We start from the raw sequence: 26,509 nt of genomic DNA, 5'->3' as shown, positions 1-26,509 counted from the left end.
AGTAATGGTAAACATCAGAAATAAAGAAATATTTCATAATTCACAACAAACCTATATTCCCTTCAGAAATTAAAATAAAAACACAATAACTATTAAGCAAAATTAAGAGTAGTATTACATTAATGGAAGAAGCTTATAAAAGCAGAAATTGCTGGAAAAAATCAGCAGGTCTGGCAGTATCTGTGGAGAAACAAAGAGTTAATGTGCTGTGTCCAATATGCCTCTTGTTTTAGGGAAGAGGCATATATTGTTTCCAAAATGAGCTGTAAACCTGAGGATTGGCAGATTTTTTATATTTCAGAAAAGGATGACCAAGAATGTGATAGCAAAAGGATGACAGAAAACCACTTAGCAAAAGCTTCAATAAGTAATCAAAACATAACAGGCTAATAAAACAAGCATGAATTACTTGTTATTACTTGTTAGAATTATTTGTTCTCACAGTAGGAGACATTGACATGAATTCCAGAAACAGCTGGAAGTCAAAGGTCTGGTGAAAGTACCTTAAAAAGAAAAGTAATATTAGTCTTTGTAACTCTTACAGCAGAGGTGGATAAATCCTTGAGCAAAAGGGATGAAAGGGGCAGTAAGGAACATGGAGTTGAGGTTACAATCAGATTAGTCATGATCGCAGAGGTTACTCCTGGTCCGAACTCTCATGACCACAGTAATTTCATCAGTGATGTTCCTTCAATTATTTTAAAAATGAATAAATCCCCTGGATCTGACTGCCTTCCTCCTAAAGTTTGAGAGGACAGACATACTAGATGCTACTGATCATCCAAGATTCCCTGGAACCAGAACAATCCATGAGGTTTAACAGATAGAAAGTACAATTCCCCTTTCAAAGAGAGGGGAAACTGAGAAAACAGGTAACATTAGGTCATGTAAGCCTGACAACAGCAGTCAAAACAGATTTATGAGAGGGCAATGTTTTAAAGAAATCAATTGTTTTAGGGTTATAACATGAAGGAGGACATCAGCGAAGTGGGGCATTTGGATTTTCAGAAAGCATAAGAGACATGAAATGCTCATGGGTATCAGGGAAAATCATTAGCAACAAGGATTGGTAAATGGACAAAAACAGAGCAGATTAAATGGATAATTTTCAGATCTCTACCAATGATCTAGTTGAAGAAGCTGAATGTAAAGTAGCCAAGTTTGCTGACAACACAGAGTGAAGCGGTAACACAAGATATGAGGAAATGCCCAAATGGTTACAAAAGGATAGACCAGTTAACAGAGTGGTAGAAATATGGAGCTGTCCACTTTGATGAGAAAAACAGAAAAATGATGAGAGATTGGAAATTATGGCCCTCAAACTGTGTTCTTGTACCTGAATCGTCAAGTAAACTTGCAGATACAGCAAGCAATTAGGAGGCAATACCTGGTGGTATTGTCACTTAGTGGTGAGGCCACTTTTGGAATACTGTGCACAATTCTGGTTGCACTTCTATAGGAAAGATGTTGAATTTGAGAAGGTGCAGAAGAGATTTATAAGGACTGAAGGGTTTGAGTTAAAGGGACAGACTGAGTAGGCTAGGGTTTCTCCCCTCGGAGCGTTGGAGGCTGACGGGTGAGTTTAGACATCTTTATAAGATCACAAGGGACATGGATAGGGTGAATAGCCAAGGTCTTTTTCCTAGGGCAGGGGAAAGATTTAAAAAGAACTTGAGGGGTATCTTTTTCACGTAGAGTATGGTGCATGCATGGAACGAGCTGCCAGAGAAACTGGTTGAGGCAGGTACAATTACAAAATTTAAAAGGCATTTGGATGGGTATTTGATTAGGAAGGGTCATGAGGAATATGAGCCAAATGCTGGCAAACGGGACTTGGCCAGATTGGGATGTCTGGTCATCGCGGATGAGTCATTGAGTCATAGAGATGCACAGCAGGGAAACAGACCCTTCGGTCCAACCTGTCCATGCTGACCAGATATCCCAACCCAATCTAGTCCCACCTGCCAGCACCTGGCCCATATCCCTCCAAACCCTTCCTATTCATATACCCATCCAGACGTCTTTTAAATGTTGCAATTGTACTAGCCTCCACCACTTCCTCTGGCAGGTCATTCCATACACGTACCAACCTCTATGTGAAAAAGTTGCCCCTTAGGTCTCTTTTATATCCTTCTCACTAAATCTTGCCCTCTAGTTCTGGACTTACCCCACCCCAGGGAAAAGACTTTGTCTATTTATCCTATCCATGCCCCTCATGATTTTATAAGGTCACCCCTCAGCCTCTGATGCTCCAGGTAAAACAGCCCCAGCTATAACTCAAATCCTCCAACCCTGGCAACATCCTTGTAAATCTTTTCCGAACCCTTTCAAGTTTCACGACATCTTTCTGATAGGAAGGAGACCAGAATTGCATGCGATATTCCAACAGTAGCCTAACCAATGTCTTGTACAGACGCAATATGACCTCCCAACTCATGTACTCAATACTCTGACCAATAAAAGAAAGCATACCAAATGCCTTCTTCACTATCCTATGAGTTGGACTGAAGGGTTGGTTTCCAATGCCGCTGACTCTATGACTAGTAATCCCTAGACCCAAATAATGTTCTAGGGAACAAGGTTTGAATTTCACCACAGTAGATGACGGAATTTAAATTCAATTTTTAAAAACCTGGAATTAAAAGTCTAATGGGACTCTACCAAATCTAATTATGATCTGTTGTTGTCAGATTAACTGACCCAATGCTCCCTGTTCTCTCAGTTCCTCCTCTCTTCGAAAAGGGATTGTTGTTAAAGCCCATCTGACCTTTAGGAAAGGAAACTGCCATTCTTATCAGGTCTGACCTACATGCAACTTTTAACTGGCCTCTGAAATAGTCTAGCAATCCACTCAGTTGTAGGGGTGGCACGTTGGCTCAGTGGTTAGCACTGCAGCCTCACAGCGCCTGGGACCCGGATTCAATTCCAGCCTCGGACAACTGTCTGTATGGAGTTTGCACATTCTCCCTGTGTCTGGGTGCTCTGGCTTCCCCCCTCCACAGTCCAATTGATGTGCAGGCTAGGTGATTTGCTAAATTGCCCATATTGTTCAGAGGTGTGTGGGTCAGGGGGAATTGTAAAGTAATAGGGTGGGTTGCTCTTCCGAGGGTCGGTGAAACAGGCCAAAGGGTCTGTTTCCACACTGAAGGAATTCTAATTCTAATACATTAGGCAAGGGCAACTAGAGAAGGGCAATAAATGCTGCCCAGCTTAATGAGGCATCTGACCACTTCATACCCAAAAACTCACTCTGAAAGCTCACAAAATATGAGGAAAGTTGTGACAAATTCAATCATATAGCTGAGACAATCTATAACATGCAAAAACAATCAGCAACATCTTAAAGCAAACAACCAACAACATTCTTTAAAAAGCCAATTTGCCCCATGGTTATTGCATCTTTTAAAAGATTCCAGGATCTGGATCTTCACTTAAAAAAAAACTAACCAGCTCTCCCTTGGGCCATACCATATATGTGTAACATTGTTTCTTGAAATCCTTCCATTAGTTTGAGATATATTGTTTATATTCTATATCATTTACAGACAGAAGCAAAAACATTACTTCCACCCACATTCAGTGGTGGACCAAGGTAAGGGGGCAATTATTTAGCACAAAGCTGAAGAGAAGTTTCTTCACTCAAAAGGTTTCTGAATCTTTGAAATTACCTATTCTACAGAGCTGTGGATGCCATATGCTATTCAAGACAGAAGTCAACTTTCAGATATTAAGAGAATCAAAAGGAAATAGAAATAGTCAAGAGACTAACCAAGTTGGAGGTCTTCAATATATTCAATGGCAGAGCAGACTTGAGGGGTCAAAGATCTACCTTTGTACCTATTTCTTGAACTTTCCATGACCAAGTTGCTTCAGTGTCTCCTGGATACTATTTTCTCTTTTATTCCCATGAAAAAAATAAACCAGTGCTACCTCAAAAGTTAATCGTTCATGGATAAACTGTGCAAGTCACTCGAAAAACACACAAGATCCAGGCTATCTCAGCAAGTTGGATCCAAAATTCTAATTAAAATTAGATGCAATTAAATTCTGCCAAGTGTTTTGGTGATGCATTTTGGAAGATGTAACGAGGCCAGAAGAGTACACAATAAATGGCAGGACGCTAGGAAGCAGAGAAACAGACTGCTATTGAGAGATTTCGGAAAGTAGCAGAACAGGTCAATAGAGTGGTTAAGAAGGCATACTTGCCTCATCAGTTGAGGCATAGATTATAAAAGCAAGGACGTCATGTTGGAGCTTTACAGAACACAGAACATTACAGCGCAGTACAGGCACTTCGGCCCTCGATGTGGCATTGACCTGTGGAACCAATCTGAAGCCTATCTATCCCACACTATTCCATTTTCGTCCAAATGTTTATCCAATGACCTTAAAGTTGGCAAGTCTACTACAGTTGCAGGCAGTGCATTCCATGCTCCTATTACTTTCTGAGTAAGGAAACTACCTCTGACATCTGGCCTATATCTATCACCCCTCAATTTAAAGCCATGTCCCTTTGTGCTAGCCATCACCATCTGAGGAAAAACTATCCACCCTATTTAACCCTCTGATTATCTTATGTCTCAATTAAGTCACCTCTCAACCTTCTTCTCTCTAATGAAAACAGCCTCAACTGTTCCTCAGCCTTTCGTTATAAGACCTTCCCTCCATACAAGGGAACATCCTAGTAAATCTCCTCTGAACCCTTTCCAAAGCTTCCACATCCTTCCAATAATGCAGTGACCAGAATTGTATGCAAAACTCCAAGTGCGGCTGCACCAGAGGTTTGTACAGCAGCAGCATGACCTTGTGGTTCCGAAATTCAATCCCCCTACCAATAAAAGCTAACACACCATATGCCTTCTTAACAACCTATCAACGTGGGTGGCAACTTTCAGCGATCTATGTACATGGACACCAAGATCTCTCTGCTTAACTACACTACCAAGAATCTTACAATTAGCCCAACACTCTTTATTCCTGTTGCTCCTTCCAAAGTGCATCACCTCACACTTTTCTGCATTAAACTCCATTTGCCACCTCTCCGCCCAGCTCTGCAGCTTATCTATGTCCCTCTGTAACCCACAACATCCTTCAGCACTATCCACAACTCCACTGACCTTAGTGTCATCCGCAAAATTACGAACCCATCCTTCTATGCCCTCATCTAGGCCATTTATATAAATGACAAACAGCAGTGGCCCCAAAACAGATCCTTGCGGCACACCACTAGTAACTGAATTCCAGGATGAACATTTCCCATCATCTACCACACTATCTTCGTTCAGCTAGCTAATTTCTGATCCAAACCGCTAAATCACCCTCAATCCCATTCCTCCATATTTAGTGCTATAGCCTACTGTGGGGAACCTTATCAAATGCCTCACTGAAATCCATATACACCACATCAACTGCTTTACCCTCATCCACCTGTGTGATCACTAGCTCAAAGAACTCAGTAAGATTTATGAGGCACAACCTACCCTTCACAAAACCATGTTGATTATCCCTAATCAACTTATTGCTCTCTCAACAATTATAAATCCTATCTCTTATAACCTCTTCCAACACTTTACCCACAACCGAGGTAAGGCTCACTGGTCTATAATTACCAGGGTTGTCTCGACTCCCCTTTTTGAATAAGGGGATAACATTTGCTATCCTCCAGTCTGCAGGTAATATTCCTGAAGACAATGACGACATAAAAAGTCAAAGGCTCAGTAATCTCCTCCCTGGCTTCCCTCCTAGGATAAATCTGATCTGGCCCAAGGGACTTAACTATTTTCACACTTTCCAGAATTGCTAACACCTCCTCCATGTGAACTTCAATCCCATCTCGTCTGGTTGTCTGTATCTCAGTACTCTCCTTGATAACATTGTCTTTTTCCAGAGTGAATGCTGACAAAAAATATTCATTTAGTGCTTCCCCTATCTCCTTAGATTCCACACACAATTTCCCACTACTATCCCTGATTGGCCCTCATGTTTTTCTACTCATTATTTAATTCCGGATATACCTCTGGAAAGCTTTAGAGTTTTCCTTGATCATATCTGTCAATTACTTCTCATGTCCCCTCCTGGCTCTTCTTAGCTCTCTCTTTAGGTCTTCCCTGGCTAACGTGTAACTCAAGCACCCGAACTGAGCCTTCACAAGTCAGCCTAAGATGTCTTCTTCTTCCTCTTGACAAGAGATTCAACTTCTTTAGTAAACCACGGCTCCCTCACTTGACCACTTCCTCCCTGGCTGACAGGTAGATACTGATCAAAGACACATAGTAGCTGTTCCATGAATAAGCTCCACATTTTAAATGTGCCCATCCCCTGCAATTTCCTTCCTCATCCTATGCATCCCAAATCTTGCCTAATCGCATTATAATTGCCTTTCCCCCAGTTATAACTCTCGCCCTGCGGTATCCCTTTCCATCACTAAAGTAAACAAAACCGAATTATGTCCACGATCACCAAAGTACTCACCTACCTCCAATTCTAACACATGGCCAGGCTCATTACTCAGTACCAAATTCAAGGTGGCCTCCCCCCTTGTTGGGTTGTCTACATCTTATGTCAGGAAACCATCTTGTATGCATTCGATAAAAACTGACCCATCTTGCACGCATTGGACAAAAACTGATCCATCTAAAGTACTCGAACTGTAGTATTTCCAGTCAGTATTTGAAAAGTTAAAGATTCCCCATAACAACTACTATGTACTCTCGCTCCTATAACAATCGTCGTTGTTATCCTTTCTTCTACATCTCTAGAACTATTCAGAGGCCTATTGAAAACTCCCAAAAGGTGACCTCTCCTTTCCTGTTTCTAACCTCAGCCCACACTACCTCAGTAGACGAGTCCTCAAACATCCTTTCTGCCACTGTCCTTGGCTAACAATGCCACACCTCTCCCTCTTTGACCATCTTCTCTGTTCTTACTGAAACATCTAAACCCTGGAACTTGCAAACAACCATTCCTGTCCCATTCATGTCTCTGAAATGGCCACAACATCGAAGCCCCAGGAACCAACCCATGCTGCAAGTTCACCCACCTTATTCCGAATGCACCCGGCGTTGAAGTAGACATACTTCAAACAACCTTCCTGCTTGCTGGTGAACTCTTGCAACCTTGAAACCTCATTTCTGACCTCACTACTCTCAACCTGACACTGGAACTACAATTTAGGTTCCCATTGCCCTGCGTAATTAGTTTAAACCCTCACGAACAGCATTAGCAAATCTCCCCGCAGGATACTGGTACCCCTCTGGTTCAGGTGTAGATCATCCGGTTTGTTGAGGTCCCACCGACCCCAGAATTAGCCCCAATTATCCAGGTATCCGAAACCCACCCTCCTGCACCATCCCTGTAGTCATGCATTAGCCACGGCACGGGCAACAAACCAAAGATAAAAACTCTCTTTGTTCTCTCACTTTGGTTAGACCACAGCTGATGTACTGTTCTGGTCACCACGCAATTGCAATTGCACTGGAGGGCGGTGCAGGAGATTCACCAGGATGTTGCCTGTTTTGGAGTATTTCATCTATGAAGAGTGACTGATTAAGGTTGGGTTGTTTTGTTTAGAAGCAGAGAATGTTGAGGGGGACATGATAGGGGTGTATGAGAGGGATCTAGAGAGGAATAAGTTGATGAGGGATAGTCAACATGGTCTTGTGAAGGGTAGGTCGTGCCTCACAAATCTTATTGAGTTCTTTGAGCTAGTGACCAAACAAGTGGATGAGACTAAAGCAGTTGATGTGGTGTAAACGGATTTCAGTGAAGTGTTTGAGAAGGTTCTCCAAGGTAGGCTATAGCACTAAATATGGAGGAATGGGATTGAGGATGATTTAGCGATTTGGATCAGAAATTGGCTAGTTGAAAGAAGACAAGAGGGTGGTAATTAATGGGAAATATTCATCCTGGAGTTCAGTTACTAGTGGGGTACCACAAGGATCTGTTTTAGGTCTACTGCTGTTTGTCATTTATATAAATGACCTGGATGAGGGCATAGAAGGACGGGTTAGTAATTTTGCGGATGACACTAAGGTCAGTGGAGTTGTGGATAGTGACGAAGGATGTTGTAGGTTACAGAGGGACATAGATAAGCTGCAGAGCTGAGCGGAGAGGTGGCAAATGGAGTTTACTGTGGAAAAGTGAGAGGCGATTCACTTTGGAAGAGGTAACAGGAATGCAGAGTACTGGGCTAATGGTTAAGATTCTTGGTAGTGTAGATGAGCAGACTTGGTAGTGTAGATGGTGTCCAAGTATATAGATCCTTGAAAGTAGCCACCCAGGTTGATAGAGTCATTAAGAAGGCATAGGGTGTATTACACAGTGCAGTACAGGCCCTTCGGCCCTTGATGTTACGCCGACCTGTGAAATGAATCTGATGCCCATCTAACCTACACCGTTCCATTGTTATCCATACGTATGTTCAATGCCCATTTAAAAGCCCTTAACATTGGAGAGTCTACTACTGTTGCAGGCAGGCTGTTCCACGCCCCTACTAGTCTGACTAAAGAAACTAACCCTGATATCTGTACTAAATCTATCATCCCTCAATTTAAAGCTATGTCCCCTCGTGTTAGCCTTCACCATCTGAGGAAAAAGGCTCTCATAGTCCACCCTATCTAACCCACTGATTATCTTATACATCTTGATTAAGTCACCTCTCAACCTTCTTCTCTACAATGAAAACAGCCTCTGGTCCATCAGACATGTAAGACATTCCTTTCATACCAGGCAACAGCCTAGTAAATCTTCTTTGAACCTTTTCCAAAGCTTCCACATCTTTCCCATAATGCGGTGACCAGAACTGCACGCAATACTCCAGGTGCGGCCTTAACAATGTCTTGTACAGCTGAAGCATGACCTCGTGGCTCTGAAACTCTATCCCCCTCCCAATAAACTCTAACAAACCACATACCATCTTAACAACCCTATCAATCTGGGTGGCAATCCTCAAGTATTTATGCACCTGACCATAACTCCATTAGCTTTTATTGGTAGGCCTGACATCGGTGGTGGGCAAGTTGTTGGAAGGAATCCTGAGGGACAGGATGTACATACATTTGGAAAGGTAAGGACTGATTAGGGATAGTCAACATGGCTTTGTGCATGGGAAATCATGTCTCACAAACTTGATTGAGTTTTTTGAGGAAGTAACAAAGAAGATTGATGAGGGCAGAGCGATAGAAGTGTTCTATATGGACTTCAGTAAGGCATTCAACGAGGTTCCCCATGGGAGCCTGATTAGCAAGGTTAGATCTCATGGAATACAGGGAGAACTAGCCATTTGGATACAGAACTGGCTCAAAGGTAGAAGACAGAGGGTGGTGGCGGAGGGTTGTTTTTCAGACTGGAGGTCTGTGACCAGTGGAGTGCCACAAATATCGGTGCTGGGTCTTCTACTTTTTGTCATTTACATAAATGATTGGATGCAAGCATAAGAGGTACAGTTAGTAAGTTAGCAGATGACACCAAAATTGGAGGCGTAGTGAACAGCGAAGAGGGTTACCTCAGATTACAACAGGATATTGACCAGATGGGCCAATGGGCGGAGAAGTGGCAGATGGAGTTTAATTCAGATAAATGCGAGGTGTTGCATTTTGGGAAAGCAAACCTTAGCAGGACTTATACACTTAATGGAAAGGTCCTAGGGAGTGTTGCTGATCAAAGAGACCTTGGAGTGCAGGTTCATAGCTCCTTGAAAGTGGAGTCGCAGGTAGATAGTGAAGAAGGGGTTTGGTATGCTTTCCTTTATTGGTCAGAGTATTGAGTACAGGAGTTGGGAGGTCATGTTGCGGCTGTGCAGGACATTGGTTAGGCCACTTTTGGAATATTGCGTGTAATTCTGGTCTCCTTCCTATCGGAAAGATGTTGTGAAACTTGAAAGGCTTCAGAAAAGATTTACAAGGACGTTGCCAGGGTTGGAGGATTTCAGCTACAGGGAGAGGCTGAGGCTGTTTTCCCTGCAGTGTCGGAGGCTGGGGGGTGACCTTATAGAGGTTTACAAAATTATGAGGGGCATGGATAGGGTAAATAGACAAAGTCTTTTCCCTGGGGTTGGGGAATCCAGAATTAGAGGGCATAGGTTTAGGGTGAGAAGGAAAGATATAAAAGACACCTACGGGGCAACTTTTTCACACAGAGGGTGGTACGTGTATGGAATGAGCTGCCAGAGGTGGTGGTGGAGGTTGGTATAATTGCAACATTTAAGAGACATTTGGACGAGTATATGAATAGGAAGGGTTTGGAGAGATATGGGCTGGGTGCTGGCAGGTGGGACTAGATTGAGTTGGGATATCTGGTCAGTATGGACGGGTTGGACCGAGGTATCTGTTTCCATGCTGTATATGACTCAATGACTCTAAAAGCACTGAGTTTCGGAACCATGAGATCATGCTGTAGCTGCTCAAAACTCTGGTGCGGCCGTTTTTGGAATATTGTGTACAGTTCTGGTCATCTCATTATAGGAAGGATGTGGAAGCTTGGGAAAGGGTTCAGAAGAGATTTACTAGGATGTTGCCTGGTATGGAGGGAAGATCTTACGAGGAAAGGACGAGGGACATGAGGCTTTTTTCATTAAAGAGAAGGTTGAGAGGTGATTTAGTTGCAAAATATAAGATAATCAGAGGGTTCAATAGGTTGGACAGTAACAGCCTTTTACCTTGGATGGCGATGGCTATCACGAGGGGACATAGCTTTAAATTGAGGGGTGATTGATACAGGACAGATTTAGTTTCTTTACTCAGAGTAGTAGGGCATGGAATGCACTGCCTGCAACAGTAGTAGATTTGCCAACTTTAAGGGCATTTAAATGGTCATTGGATAGGCATATGGATGAGAATGGAATAGTGTTGGTTAGATGGGCTTCAGATTGATTCTCCAGGTCGGCAACAACATCGAAGGCCGAAGGGCCTGTACTGCGCAGTAATGTTCTATGCTGCATGAGGAGGAGAGGGGTGGGGGGGCATGTTCTCGTATCTTCTGGAATGTCTTGGCAACCTAAGAACCTTCAACTCTGTTTTGAAGAAGTGTCACTGGAGTTGAAACATTAACTCTACTTTCCCTCCAAAGATGCTGCCAGAGTTTCTCCAGCAATTTCTGTTTTCCATTGTTTTGATTCACTGGTTCTTCAAACATACTGCAACAAAGGGTTTTTATTCCAAATTCTGGTTCATGTAAAAGGAAACAAATGGCTATCCAATGTGAAATATTAAAATATTATAGGATTAGAGGCTAAAAGTAGGAGACACTACAAGGAGCTGATGAGACTACATCTGGAGTACTGAGAACAATTTGGTTGTCTTATTTAAGGCCAGATCTAAGTTCATTGTAGACAGTTCATAGAAACATAGAAGTCATTCATTCATCCATTCAAGACTGCACCACCATTCAATATGATCATGTCTGACCATGCAATCTCAGTATCCCATTCCCACCCTCTCCCTATACACCTGACCCCTTAAGCCACAACACCCAGCTCCCTCTTGAATATATCTCATAAACTGGCCCCAACAACTTCCTGTGGGACAGAATTCCATACGTTCTCTGAGTGAAGAACTTCTTCCTCATCTCAGTCCTTAATCTTATTCTTGTGACTCCTTGTTCTGGACTTCCCCAACATCAGGAACATTCTTCCTACAACTAGCCTGCCCAGTCAGGATTTTATATATTTTTAGGAGATCTCTCCACATTCTTCTAAATTCCAGCAAGTGCAAACCCAGTCTATCCAGTCTTTCTTCATATGTCAGTCCTGCCATCCAGGGAATCAGTCTGGTGAACCTTGGTTTGACTTCCTCAACAGCAAGAATGTCCTTCCTCAGACTAGGAGACCAAAACTGCACACAATTCTCAAGATGCAGCCTCACCAAGGTCCTGTATCACTGCAGTAAGACATCCTTACTCTGATACTCAAATCCTCTTGCTATGAAAGAGTGCCATTAGTTTTCCTCACGGTCTGCTGCACCTACATGCCAAACCTGTTCCACCATGAAACCAGGTCTTGCTGCACCTCATTTTTCTGAACTGCCACCATGCAGATAATATTCTGCCTTCCTGTTTTTTGACCAAAGTGGATTCACCTTATATTGCATTTGCCAAATATTTGCCCACTCAGCTAGTCTGTCCAAGTCATTCTAGAGCCTATGGGTATCCTTCTCACAGCACAATCTGCCACCAACTTAGTGTCATCACCAACTTATGGCATTCAATTCCCTCGCCCAAATCGTTGATGTATATTGTGAACAGCTGAGGTCCAGGCATTGAAGCCTGTGGCACCCCACTCGTCACTGCCTGCCATTCTGAAAAGGACCTGTTTATTCCAACCCCATGATTCCTGTCTGCCAACTGGTTCTCTATCCATGCCTCTGATTACCTCTGATACTATGAGCTTTAATTATCCTCACTAATCTCGTGTGGAACATTGTCAAAAGCCTTTTGAAAATCTATTTACACAATATCTATTGATGCACCATTGTCTACCATACTGTCACATCCGCAAAAAAATTCCAGAAGATTTGTCAAGCATGAATTCCCTTTAGTGACTCCATGCTGACGAGGACTGCTTCTGTCCCCACTTTCCAAATGCCCAGTTATTACATCCTTAATGATTGACTCCAGCATTTCGCCCGCCACTGGTGTCATGCTAACTGGCCTATAATTCCTCATTTTCTCTCCTTCCTTTTTTTTTTAAAAGCAGTGGAGTTACATTAGCTACCCTCCAATACATTGGAATTCTTCCAGAGTCTACAGAATGTTGGAAAATGATCACCAATGTAGCCACTATTTCTAGAGACACTGCCTTAAGCACTCAGCGTAGGGAAACGTGATGGCTGAGTTGTCAGCACAGCTGCCTCACAATGCCAAGGACCCTCCAGCCTCGGGCGACTGTCTGTGTGGAATTTGCACATTCTCCCTGTGACTGTGTTTTTTTTCTCCAAATGGTCTGGTTTCCTCCCACAGTCCAAAGATGTGCAGGTTAGGTGGATTGGCAATGCTAAATTGACTATAGTATTCAGGGATGTGTAGATTAGATGTATTAGTCAATAGAACATAGAACAATAAAGTGCAGAGTAGGCCCTTCGGCTTTCGATGTTGCACCGACCTGTGAACTATTCTCAGCTCGTCCCCCTACACTATCCCAAAATCATCCATGTGCTTATCTAAGGATTACTTAAATCTCCCTAACTTGGCTGAGTTGACTACATTCCACGCCCTTGCCACTCTCCACATAAAGAACCTGCCTCTGACATCGGTCATAAACCTATCAGTCCTCAATGTGTAGTTATGCCCCCTCGTACATGATGACGTCATCATCCTAGGAAGAAGATTTTCACTGTCTACCCTATCTAATCCTCTGATCATCTTGTATGTCTATACCAAATCCCCTCTTCACCTTCTTCTTGCCAATGAGAACAGGTTCAAGTCTCTCAGCCTTTCCTCATAAGACCATCCCTCCAGACCAGGCAACACCCTGGTAAATCTCCTCTGCACCTTTTCCAATGCTTCCACATCCTTCCCGAAATAAGGGGACCAGAACTGTACACAATATTCCAAGTGTGGCCGCACTAGTGTTTTGTATAGTTGCAGCATGATATTGCGGCTCCGGAACTCAATCCCTCTACAAATGAAACCTAACACACCGTATGCCTTCTTAACAGCACTATCCACTTGTGTGGCAACTTTCAGGGATCTATGTACATGGACTCCAAAATCCCTCTGCACATCCACACTACCAAGAATCTTTCCATTGACCCAAGGCACAATCTGCCTTCTTGTTATTCTTCCCAAAGTGCATCACCTCACATTTAGCTGCACTGAACTCTATTTGCCACCTCTCAGCCCAATTCTGCACTTTATCCAATTCCCCCTGCAAACTGTAACATTCTTCCACACTGTCCACTATTCCACCGACTTTAGGGTCATCTGCAAATTTACTAATCCATCCATCTATGCCTGCGTCTAAGTCATTTATAAAAATGATAAACAGTAGTGGTCCCAAAACAGATCCTTGTGGCACACCACTAGTAACCGGACTCCAGGCTGAATATTTTCCATCAACCACCACTCGCTGCCTTCTTTCAGAAAGCCAGCTTCTAATCCAAACTGCTAAATCGCCCTCAATTCCATGCCTCTGCCATGTGGAACCTTATCAAAGGCTTTACTGAAGTCCATGTATACCATGTCAACTGCCCTATCCTCATCTACACGCTTGGTCACATTCTCAAAAAACTCAATGAGGTTTGTGAGACACGTCCTGCCCTTGACAAAACCATGACCATCCAAAATCAAATTGTTGCTTGCTAGACGATTATAAATCCTCTCTCTTCTAATCCTTTCCAAAACCTTTCCTACAACATAAGTAAGATTCACTGGTCTATAATTACCTGGGTCATCTCTACTTCCCTTCTTGACCAAGGGTACAACATTTGCAATCCTCCAGTCCTCTGGTACTAAACCTGTAGACAATGACAACTCATACCAAAGGCAAAGGCTTCCCAGAGAATCCTCAGATAAATCCCATCCTGTCCAGGAGCCTTGTCTACTTTCACTCCTTCGAGAATTGACAACACCTGTTCATAACTAACCTCGATCCTTTCTGGTCTAATATCTCATACCTCATTCTTCTCCTCTACAAATTTTCCTTTTCCTGATCTCCACAGGGTCCACACTCAACTTCCCACTTTGATTGGCCCTATTCCTACCCTAATCATGCTTTTATTCCTCACATACCTATAGAAAGTTTTAGGGTTCTCCTTTATTCTATTTGCTAAATACTACTTGTGTTCTCTCTTTGCTCTTCTTAACTCTCTCTTTAAATCCTGCCTAGCTGATCTATAACTGTCCATCACCTCATCTCAACCATCTTGTCTCATCAACACATAAGCCTCCTTCTTCTTCATAACAAGAGATGCAATTTCTGTTGTAAACCACGGTTCCCTTACCTCATCACTTCCTCCCTGCCTGACAGGGACATAACTATCAAGGACACGCAATATCTGTCCCTTAAACCAGCTCCACGTTTTCATTGTCTGCGTCCCCTGCATTTTGCTACCCCATTCTGTGCATCTCAATTCTTGCCTAATCGCATTATAATTGCCCTTGCCCTTGCCCCATCGATAACTCTTGACCTATCCCTTTCCATCGCTAAACTAAACGTAACTGAATTATGGTCACTCTCTCCAAAGTGCTCACCTACAACTAAATCAAACACCTGGCCTGGTTCATTATCAAGCACCAGATCCAGTGTGGCCTCCCCTCTTGTTGACATACTGTGTCAGGAAACCCTCCTGTACACATTGGACAAAAACTGATCCATCCGACGTACTGAAGTTACAGCATTTCCAGTCAATGTTGGGGAGGTTAAAGTCCCCCATAATGACCATCCTGCTTCTTTCACTCCTACCCAGAATAATTTTGCTAATCCTCTCTTCCACTTCCGCGGGCATTGGATAGGCATATGGAGGATAGTGGGCTAGTGTAGGTTAGGTGGGCTTGGATCGGCGCAACATCGAGGGCCAAAGGGCCTGTACTGCGCTGTATTTTTCTATGTTCTAAAAAACTCCAAACAGTGTTACCTCTCCTCTCCTGTTTCTAACCTCAGTCCAGACTACATCATTAGATGAGTCCTCATCAAAAATTCTCTCAGTCACCATTATACTATCCTTGACTAACAAGGCCACACCTCCCCCTCTTTTATTGCCATGCCTGCTTTTAATGAAAGATCCAAACCCTGGAACCTGCAACATCCATTCCTCACCCTGCTCTACCCTTGTCTCCAAAATGGCCATAACATCGAAGTCCCAGGTACCTATCCATGCGGCAAGCTCACCTACCTTATTTCGGTGTCGAAGTAGACAGACTTCAAACCAGTTTGCTGTCTGCCAGCACATTCCTGTGACCCTGAAATCCTGTCCCAGTCCTTCCTACTCTCATCCTCCTGTGCACTGTGCACTGCAACTACACCTCTGGTTCCCATCCCTCTGCAGAACTAGTTTAAACCCACCCGAATAGCACCAGCAAATTTCCCACCCAGGATATTAGTACCCCTCTGGTTCATAGCCAGGGAAGAAAGAGTAAAAGATAACTCAAGTCAGTACAATGAGACAGTTAATGGGCTGGCACCAGGTTGGACAGCAGCCCCAGGAAAGGCAACTATTAGGCTTTCTTGAAGTACACATTGCTCATGAAACAGAGGATGTTAATTTCTTCCATTTTTTACACAATTACCTTTTTCTCATGTGCACTTTTGATAACAGCAACCCGCTTTTTATCCCGCGTCTCCTTGGCCAGTTTTTCTTGATTTTTAGGCTTGCTTTTAAAGGGCAGGGCTCTCTGCAGTGCCTTGGGGATGTGGAGGGGATTGAAATGTTTCATTTTCCTCTCGATGGGCTGCAGAAAAATGCATACAATTAGAAACAACAATACACAGGTCAACCAACCAGTTTGTTCACAAAATCCAATCACATAGTACAATTGATTACTGAAAATCGAACACTTTGTAGACAGAAAGCAGAGTAAAGTTGTTTCACTATCAGGGATTCCCAACCCAGACTGCTGCTCCTTTGCACTTGGTATCTGGATTCTGAGCCACATATTTGAAATAAATGATATGACTATATTCTACAGGGGGGGAGGCCATTTGGTCTATCGACGTACTCCAATGTTCTGAAAGGATTACTCTCATTTCTCTCCATTGCCACGCTCGCCCCCCACTCCCGATTACTGTCGGGCAAACAGTGCCACAAGTGCTGCAACCCCTCCCCACAACTCTCTATCTGAAATTCCCACTTGGTATCAATCCAGTCTCATTTCTGCTACCTCAAGGAAACTTTGTAATCATTTTGTAATGGTGGTAAAGCTAGTTGTCCTATGATAGTAATTCAAGCTAACTCAGAATCTGCTCTTCGCAGTATACTACTGACATAAATCCACCATTACCCTGTACAAGGAATCTTTGTTTGGCTTCGTCTTAATGCCCCAATCATGTTTGAGTTGTCCGACAGTTCTCATTCCAGTCCAGGTCTCCTTCTCACCACTTGGTCTCAGCAATGATGTGACTGGATTATACAACTTTGGCACCGAAACTGGAAACCACGTCCTCAGGAAAACAATATCTGAGAATCAACAAAACAAAGATTTGCAGGTTAGGTGAATTGGCCATGCTAAATTGCCCGTAGTACTAGATGGATTAGTCAGGGGTAAATATAGAGGTGGGGTGGTGTGGGTTTCTCTTTGGAGGGTCGGTGCGGACTTGTTGGGCCGAAGGATCTGTTTCCACATTGTAGGGAATCTAATCTAATCTAAAACAAGCAATTTGCTTACTACTGGCTAATATGTCATATCATGATAAACGGGTAGGAAAAGCCATAATTAAATGAAGCATAAGATTTTCTTAAAGTTTTAAATCAAGTTGTGCATTCCCACACTTGGTGGGACACATAGATTCTCCATGAGGGGAGCAACAGAGTGCCAGTGAAAGGACAATTGTGTCCAATGTCATCATGAGCTCACAAACTGATTTCTAACAGGCACTCAGTTAGGCGCAGTAAAATCTGACAATTGCTACTGAGATTTGGTGACATTGATGTCATTATGTTGCAGTTTGAGTGCTGGAGGTTAAAGATTGAACCTTCTCGTTGAGAAAGCAAGAGGCCAACTACTCCTGCCAGACCAGAGAAGCGTGACACTAAACTTGTGCCTTAAACTACAGGAGTGCCTCCCCTTAATACAAAAATCGCAACAAACAAAATATCCGAAATCTCTCTACTTGAATATTCCATGAGCAGTTTTATCACTTGTTGAGACCTTGTCTTCAACTGTTACATTTAAAGATATTTGACTCACCACTCATCAGCAATTTGTCCTCAAAGGAGGCACGGAATCCTCCCTCTGGGGTACGAAGAGCTTTTTTCAGTTGACCACGTAGTCCACTCACAGTTCGGAGCGAAGCATTCTCAAATTTAGCAACTTCCAATGCAGAGTTAAACATTCCCTGTGTTCAGAAACAGCATTTGATAGCACAACCGGAAGAACAAGCTGATTGTGTGGTATGACCTCGGTTCTCAACAACCAACCCAAATACAACAGTTCAACTAGCTCAATCCCAAAGCCCTTCATGGGCACAGGGATAATTTCAGTGAGCTAAAATGAATAGTGAGATATCTGGATGAAAAGGGTTCCATCAGGCCGACGCAGCATGGATTCAGGAAGGGATGGTTGTGTTTGACAAACTTATTTAAATTCTTTGAAGATGCAAATAAGTGCTGTGGATAGAGGGAAATAGGTGGATGCTGATACCTGGACTTCCAGAAGGTGTTCGATAGGGTGCTGCGTAAAAGACTCATTCATAAGGTAAGAATGCATGGAGTTGCGGGGAATGTACTAACATGGACAGAGGACTGGTTAACCAACAGAAAGCAGAGGGTTGGGATTAAAGGTTTTTCTCTGGTTGGAGATTAGTGGTGAGCAGGGTGCCACATGGGTCAGTCAGAGTTGGGCCTGCAACTGTTCATGATACATATGATTTGGAAGAGGAGACGGAGTGTAGCATATCCAAATTTGCTGAGGACACTAAATTGTGTGGAAAGGCAAACGGTGCAGAGGATGTGGAGGGTTTTCAGAGAGATTAGATAGCTTAAATAAGTAGGCAAGGGTCTGGCAGATGGAGTACAACGTTGGTAAATGTGATGTTATCCACTTTGGAAGTGAACATAACAGGTCAGAGTATTATTTAAATGGTGAACAGCAACATGCTGTTGTGCAGAGGGATTTAAAAGGGCTCGTTCATGAATCACGAAAAGTTGATTTGCAGATGCAATGGGTAATCAGGAAGGTAACGGAATATTGGCTTTCATTGCTAGAGGGATTGAAATTAAGAGCAGGGAGGTTCTGCTGCAATTGTACAAGGTGTTGGTGAGGCCACACCTGGAGCGTTATGTACAGTTCTGGTCTCCTTACTTGAGGAAGGATATACTGGCTTTGGAGGTGGTGCAGAGGAGGTTCACCAGGTTGATTCCGGAGATGAGGGGGTTACCCTATGAGGAGAGGTTGAGCTGCCTGCAATTTAGGACTTGCTAGAAATGAGAGAGATTTGGCCTCAAGATTAGTGGGAATAGATTTAGGACAAAGATGAGGAGGAACTTTTCCCAGAGAGTACTGAAACTATGGTATTCTCTACCCAAGGAAGCAATGGAGGCAGCTTCATTAAATATATTCAAGACACAGCTGGATAGGTTTGTGCATGGTGGAAATTAAGGGTTATGTGATAGTTCAAGTAGCAGGACCTGAAACGATGTATAGATCAGCTGTGATCTCAATGAATGGCGGAGGATGTTCGACAGGCCAAATGGCCTACTCCAGCTTTTATTACTATGAAACTATGAATCTGATCCAAAGGGGGATGAAACAAAGATGATCAAAAGGTGGTGGCCCAGGTATAGATGAAACATGACAGACAAAAGTAATACACCCAAAACTACAAACGAGTGGGTAACTGAAGAAATTTGAAATAACATGAAACATAAAACTGACCAACATTAGCAATATAACATAGTAGAGTTGAGCAGAATTCTGAAGGTGCAGGCAGAACAGTAAATGGAAATAAGAGATGCAGTGAAAGTTTATGACTGAAGATTAGTAACATAAAAAGGAAACCAAAATCATTTTATAAAAATACAGGTACTAATAATCAAAGGGAGAGTCAGGTTGATTGGCACCCAAAAATAAAACCTTCTTGTGGAGGCAGAGGGCACATCAAAGGTCAAAACTCACTAAAAACAGCAGGGCCAGGGAGAGAAATCATTGGCTCCGCTACTTCTCCCATTTCCAGGTCCCTCAACTAGTCTCAACCAACGTACAACCCACCACCCCAACCCTTTCCCTCAACTCCACATGCTTTTCTTCTATTCAAGATTTATCAATCAATTCAAAGCATCACTGAAAGATCCTTGCAAAACACTATTCAGACAATAACACAGACTTCAGTGACTGTCTCAGCCCTCGTTAACGTATTCTGTACATATCACTGTGTTGACACAGTGACATTAGATTCAGGCATGGGGCAAGATTCAATATTTGCAACCCAGACAAATTGTACAAGATTCATACAGTGGCTGGTAAGGATGTGGAATGGGCTGCCAAAGGTAGTGGTGGAAGCGAGTACAATTTTGTTATTTAAGAAACACTTAAGCAGGTACATAGATGGGATGATGAGTGATATGGACCAAAAGCAGGCAAATCAGACTAGTCTAATTGTGAAACCTGGGTGGCATAGACAGGTTGGGCCGAAGGGCCTGTTTCCGTGTTGTAGACCTCAATGACCTCTATATTTCCCATTTTGTAGAATCTGTGGGAGACTTGCTCCTGCCTGGATGTTTGAAGCAGTTCAAAATAACCATTTCACACCAGGTGTCTCATCAGATTCCCTATCTTCATGATAATCTCACAGGATCAAATCAGGGTCTCGCTGGGTCATACCACAGTTCCTGATAAAATGGAATGACTGAATAACACAGAACAACAAGGCAGACAATTAAAAGGTGTGAAGAGAGATAAATTGGTACGATCTAAATATCATTACAGAATGAGGTAACTAAGACTGGAACTCAATATTCATGAATCCTTGACATTTAAGAAGAACAAGCAAAAAGGGAAAGAAAGCGGAGCTGTATGAGGTGAGGGATGCCATCGACGTCCCTGCCAATTACACTTGCAGGAAGTGCACCCATCCAACTCCAGCTCCTCCAAGACCGTGTTAGGGAACTGGAGCTGGAGTTGGATGAACTTCGGATCATTCGGGAGGCAGAGGGGGTCATAGATCAGAGTTATAGGGAAGTAGTAACTCCAAAGATGGCAGATAGATGGGTTACAGTGAGGGGGACTGGGAGGAAGCAGCCAGTGCAGGGACCTCCTGCGGCCATTCCCCTCAAGAACAAGTATACCGTTTTGGATACTTGTGGGGGGGATGACTTACCAGGGGTAAGTAACGGGGCTCAGGTCTCTGGCACGGAGCCTGTCCCCGTTACTCAGAAGGGAAGGGTGAAGAAGAGCAGAGCAGTAGTAATTGGGGACTCGATAGTTCGTGGCACAGATAGGCGGTTTTGTGGGAACGAGAGAGACTCACGTTTGGTATGTTGCCTCCCAGGTGCAAGGGTACGTGATGTCTCTGATCGTGTTTTCCGGGTCCTGGAGGGGGAGGGGGAGCAACCCGAAGTCGTGGTCCACATTGGCACCAACGACATAGGTAGGAGGAGTGCTGAGGATGTTAGACAGGCTTTCAGGGAGCTAGGTTGGAAGCTCGGAGTTAGAACAAACAGAGTTGTTGTCTCTGGTTTGTTACCCGTGCCACGTGATAGAGATTCGAGGAATAGGGAGAGAGAACAATTAAATGCGTGGCTTCAGGGATGGTGCAGGAGGGAGGGGTTCCAGTTTTTGGATAACTGGGGTTCTTTCTGGGGACGGTGGGACCTCTATAAACAGGATGGTCTACACCTGAACCTGAGGGGAACCAGTATCCTTGGAGGGAGGATTGCTAGTGCTCTTGGGGGGGGTTTAAACTAACTCGGCAGGGGCATGGGAACCCAGATTGTAGCTTCAGGGTGCAGGGCCTGGAGTGTAGGGAGGTGAGGAACATGGCATCAATTTCCAAGGAGGGTGCCTGTAAACAGGGAAGTGGCTTGAAGTGTGTATACTTCAATGCAAGAAGTATACGAAATAAGGTAGGTGAACTTGCAGCGTTGGTTGGTACCTGGGACTTCGATGTTGTGGCTATTACGGAGACATGGCTAGATCAGGGACAGGATTGGCTGTTGCAGGTTCCGGGATTTAAATGTTTTAGTAGGGTCAGAGGTGGGGGTAAAAGAGGGGGAGGTGTGGCATTGCTTGTCAAAGATAGTATTACAGCGGTGGAAAGGACGATGGATGAGGACTTGCCATCTGAGGTAGTTTGGGCTGAGGTTAGGAATAGGAAAGGTGAGGTCACCCTGTTAGGAGTCTTTTACAGGCCTCCTAATAGTCCTAGAATCATTGAAGAAAGGATTGGGAAGGTGATTCAGGAGATGAGTGACAGTAATAGGGTGGTTGTTATGGGGGACTTTAACTTTCCTGATATTGATTGGGAAAGCTATAGCTCAAGTTCGTTAGATGGGTCAGTGTTTGTTCAATGTGTGCAGGAGAGTTTCCTGACACAATATGTAGACAGGCCAACAAGAGGAGAGGCCATACTGGATTTGGTTCTGGGTAACGAACCAGGCCAGGTGTTAGAATTAGAGGTAGGTGAGCACTTTGGGGATAGTGACCATAATTCGGTGATTTTTACTCTCGTGATGGAGAGGGATAAGTGTGTACTACAGGGCAAGAGTTATAGCTGGGGTCAGGGAAATTATGATGCGGTGAGGCATGACTTAGGATGTGTGGCTTGGAAAAGTAGACTCCAAGGCAAGAGTGTAAATGATATGTGGAGCTTGTTCAAGGAGCAACTATTGAGTATCCTTGATAATTATGTACCTGTCAGGCAGGAAGGAAAGGGTCGTGCGAGGGAGCCGTGGTTTAATAAGGAATTGGAATCCCTTGTTAAATGGAAGAGGGTGGCCTATCTCAAGATGAGACGTGAAGGTTCAATTGGGGCGATTGAGAGTTATAGGGTAGCCAGGAAGGACCTGAAGAGAGAGCTAAAAGCAGCAAGGAGGGGACATGAAAGGTCCTTAGTCGATAGGATTAGGGAAAACCCTAAGGCTTTCTATAGGTATGTTAGGAATAAAAGAATGACTAGGGTAGGAATAGGTCCAGTCAAGGATAGTAGGGGGAAGTTGCGTGTGGAGGCGGAAGAGATTGGGGAGACACTGAATGAATACTTTTCTTCAGTATTTACTCAGGAACAGGGCATTGTTGTCGATGAGAATACTGAGTCACAAATAAGTAGAATGGATGGCTTTGAGGTATGTAGAGAAGAGGTGTTGGAAATCCTGGAAAAGGTGAAAATAGATAAGTCCCCTGGGCCTGATGGCATTTATCCTAGGATTCTCTGGGAAGCAAGGGAGGAGATTGCAGAGCCATTGGCCTTGATTTTTATGTCCTCTTTGTCTACAGGAGTAGTCCTAGAAGACTGGAGGATAGCAAATGTGGTTCCCTTGTTCAAAAAGGGGAGTAGGGATAGCCCTAGTAACTATAGGCCGGTGAGTCTCACTTCTGTTGTGGGCAAAGTCTTAGAGAGAATTGTAAGGGATAGGATTTATGCACATCTGGATAGGAATAATGTGATCAAGGATAGTCAGCATGGTTTTGTGAAGGGCAGGTCGTGCCTCACAAACCTTATTGAATTCTTGGAAAGGTGACGAAGGAGGTTGATGAGGGGAAAGCGGTAGATGTGGTATATATGGATTTTAGTAAGGCGTTTGATAAGGTTCCCCATGGTAGGCTACTGCAGAAAATACGGAGATATGGCATTGAGGGTGAGTTGGAGGTTTGGATTAGGAATTGGCTGGATGGAAGAAGACAGAGGGTAGTAGTTGATGGCAAAGTTTCTTCATGGAGTGCCGTCACTAGCGGTGTTCCGCAAGGATCTGTTTTGGGACCATTGCTGTTTGTCATTTTTATAAATGACCTGGAAGAGGGGTTAGAAGGTTGGGTGAGCAAGTTTGCGGATGATACGAAAGTCGGAGGAGTTGTTGACAGTGAGGAAGCATGTGGCAGGTTACAGCAGGATATAGAGAAGCTGCAGAGCTGGGCAGAAAGGTGGCAGATGGAATTCAATGTAGCTAAGTGCGAGGTGATTCACTTTGGGAAGAATAACAAAAAGATGGGGTACTGGGCTAATGGTCGGATACTTGGTAGTGTGGATGAGCAGAGGGATCTTGGTGTCCATGTACACAGATCTCTGAAAGTTGCCACCCAGGTAAATAGTGCGGTGAGGAAGGCATATGGCGTACTGGCTTTTATTGGTAGAGGAATTGAGTTCCGGAGTCCTGAGGTCATGATGCAGTTGTATAAGACTCTGGTACGGCCGCATCTGGAATATTGTGTGCAGTTTTGGTCGCCATACTATAGGAAGGATGTGGAGGCATTGGAACGGGTGCAGAGGAGGTTTACCAGGATGTTGCCTGGTATGGAAGGAAAATCGTATGAGGAAAGACTGAGGCACTTGGGGCTGTTTTCACTAGAGAAAAGAAGGTTTAGGGGTGACTTGATTGAGGTGTACAAGATGATTAGGGGGTTAGATAGGGTCGACAGTATGAACCTTTTCCCGCGTATTGAGTCGGGTATTACAAGGGGGCATAGCTTTAAATTAAGGGGGGGTAGATATAGGACTGATGTTAGGGGTAGGTTCTTCACTCAGCGAGTCGTTAGTTCATGGAATGCCCTGCCAGTAACAGTGGTGGACTCTCCCTCTTTATGGGCATTTAAGAGGGCATTGGATAGGTATATGGAGGATAGTGGGTTAGTGTAGTTTAGGTGGGCTTGGATCGGCGCAACATCGAGGGCCCAAGGGCCTGTACTGCGCTGTATTCTTCTATGTTCTATGTTCTATGTAACTGGGATGGGATCAGAAGATTAGTGAGGAGGATCTCAGACTAAAGAAAAAATGTGAAATCTGTTTGAGGGGAGCTAAGAAATGGCAAGCAGCAGCAATAAACAACTCCTATCAAATAATAATAATCACATAGGGCAAAGTATTAACTGGGAGATTAGAGAAGCATGTGGCATGGGTAAACCTAACAAGCACTAATGCTGAGGAAGATATGTTTCTGGAGTGTGTTTGAAAGCAGTATGTTGAGCAAATGACTGAAGATCTAAGCTATTTTAGATCTAATATTACGTAGTGAGAAAGGGCTAATTATGATCTTTTTGCAAAAGAATCTTTAGCGATGAGTCACCTTAATATGGTAGAATAAGGAGTTATGTTTGGAAGTGAGGTGTTCAATTGGAAGACATGGTGCTAAATTTGAACAAAGAAAATCATGAACATACAAGGGAAGTAACACAATAAATGCATTGAAGACTATCCATTGCTTACGTATTATCATACTATTTGAAGAACTATTACATAGTTCACGGTGCTTATAGGCTCCTTTAAGGCACAAAAATCCCAAAAAGGTCAATCAAGCTAACAAAAGGAAGTTAAGGATTGTATGAAATTTAAAAGGCCGAATAAAGATTCCAGGAACAGTGATTAATCTTAAGATATGGAGGAGTTTAGAATACAGCAAAAGGAGGGAAACTGCTGGCAGTGATAAAGAAACTTCTCACCTTTATGAAGGCTGTATTCTTGTATATCTTGAATGGGAACCCCACCAGCTTGAGTTTTTTAACAATGGTTACAGACTTATCGAGATCCAGCACTACGCCTGTTGCTGCGATTCTGAAATCTTGCTGCAAGGATTAAGCCAAGAGTTAGTTTAGAGAACCTGACTCTTAACAGAACAAATAAAATCTAGATCAAATACTTGTTCTGCATCACCACCTGGCAACACAATGCATTATTTACAAGATGCAGTGAAGCACTGGTCAACTTTCCTCCAATAGCACCTTCCAAATTCTCAACACCCACCAGTTAAAAGGACAAGGGGGGCAGAAAAGAGGGTGGTACGTGTATGGAATGAGCTGCCAGAGGAAATGGTAGAGGCTGGTACAATTGCAACATTTAAAAGGCATTTGGATGGGTATATGAAAAGGAAGGGTATATGGCCCGGGTGCTGGCAGGTGGGATTAGATTTGGTTGGGATATCTGGCCGGCATGGACGGGTTGGACCGATGGATCTGTTTGCATGCTGTACATCTCTATGACTCTATAAACGTAGGAACACCACAACTGGAAAATCCTCCGCAAGCCACTCACCATTCTGACTTGGACCTATATTGCTATTCTTTTATAGTCATCATGTCAAAATCCTGAAACTCTCTCCCTAACAATATAGTGTGGGTATACCTGCATCACATGAACTGCAACAGTTCAAAAAGGTGGTCAACACCACTTTTTCAAGGCAATTAGGATTGCACATCAAATCCCAGTCTATCCACTGATGCTATGCCCAGTGAAAGAATGAAAAAGGACAATTAAAGATAATGAAATATATGCGCCCTCTAGAGATGCTTACATTCAGGAAAAAAAAATGTAAAAGCACATAATTAGCTAATGGACAGAAAGCAGAAATTAGTGGTGATGAATTTACACTTTTCTCCATTCACAACAGATGCTAAGTTCTGTTTGGTTTTGTCGTGAACCAGCATGCTGTACTGCGCAGTCCCTTAGAATGTGTGTGTTGGACACAGTCACACACACGTATTCTATCAGGAACATTGATGCATGTAGCATGTTTATTCCCTGTGTGACACATTTCTGATTGCTGCATGGCCACACACACACAAGTTGAGCTGGAACATTGATGGCACATGCTATTTAATTTGGACAAGTGTGAAATTTTGTGCTTTGAAAGGAATTAAATGACAGCATTGTGAGGTGGGTACAACTGCAGAAAGGGAGCATATATTATTTATCAATATTTGAAGCTGGCTTGAAAAGCTA

General features: G+C 43.4%; 1 protein-coding gene across 2 annotated transcripts in view; it reads right to left on the bottom strand.

The window, feature by feature from the left end:
- bms1 (BMS1 ribosome biogenesis factor) overlaps nucleotides 1–26,509 on the bottom strand; it is a 123,141-nt gene that overhangs the window by 979 nt on the left and 95,653 nt on the right. For both annotated transcript variants that reach the window (XM_087982292.1, XM_043678628.2), the window contains 4 exons: nucleotides 25,234–25,356; nucleotides 17,836–17,983; nucleotides 16,930–17,105; nucleotides 16,219–16,380 (listed from right to left, as the gene is read on the bottom strand). In XM_087982292.1, the coding sequence (XP_087838418.1) occupies nucleotides 16,219–16,380; nucleotides 16,930–17,105; nucleotides 17,836–17,983; nucleotides 25,234–25,356 (609 nt within the window). The remainder of the gene's footprint in view (nucleotides 1–16,218; nucleotides 16,381–16,929; nucleotides 17,106–17,835; nucleotides 17,984–25,233; nucleotides 25,357–26,509) is intronic.

This window comes from Chiloscyllium plagiosum, unplaced genomic scaffold, assembly GCF_037043375.1.
Source record: "Chiloscyllium plagiosum isolate Xiang-an unplaced genomic scaffold, Cpla_swu_hap1 HiC_scaffold_43, whole genome shotgun sequence".
NCBI classification, from domain to species: Eukaryota; Metazoa; Chordata; class Chondrichthyes; order Orectolobiformes; family Hemiscylliidae; genus Chiloscyllium; species Chiloscyllium plagiosum.
Note: the sequence above shows the minus strand (reverse complement) of the source record. Positions and strands in the feature narration are given on the sequence as shown.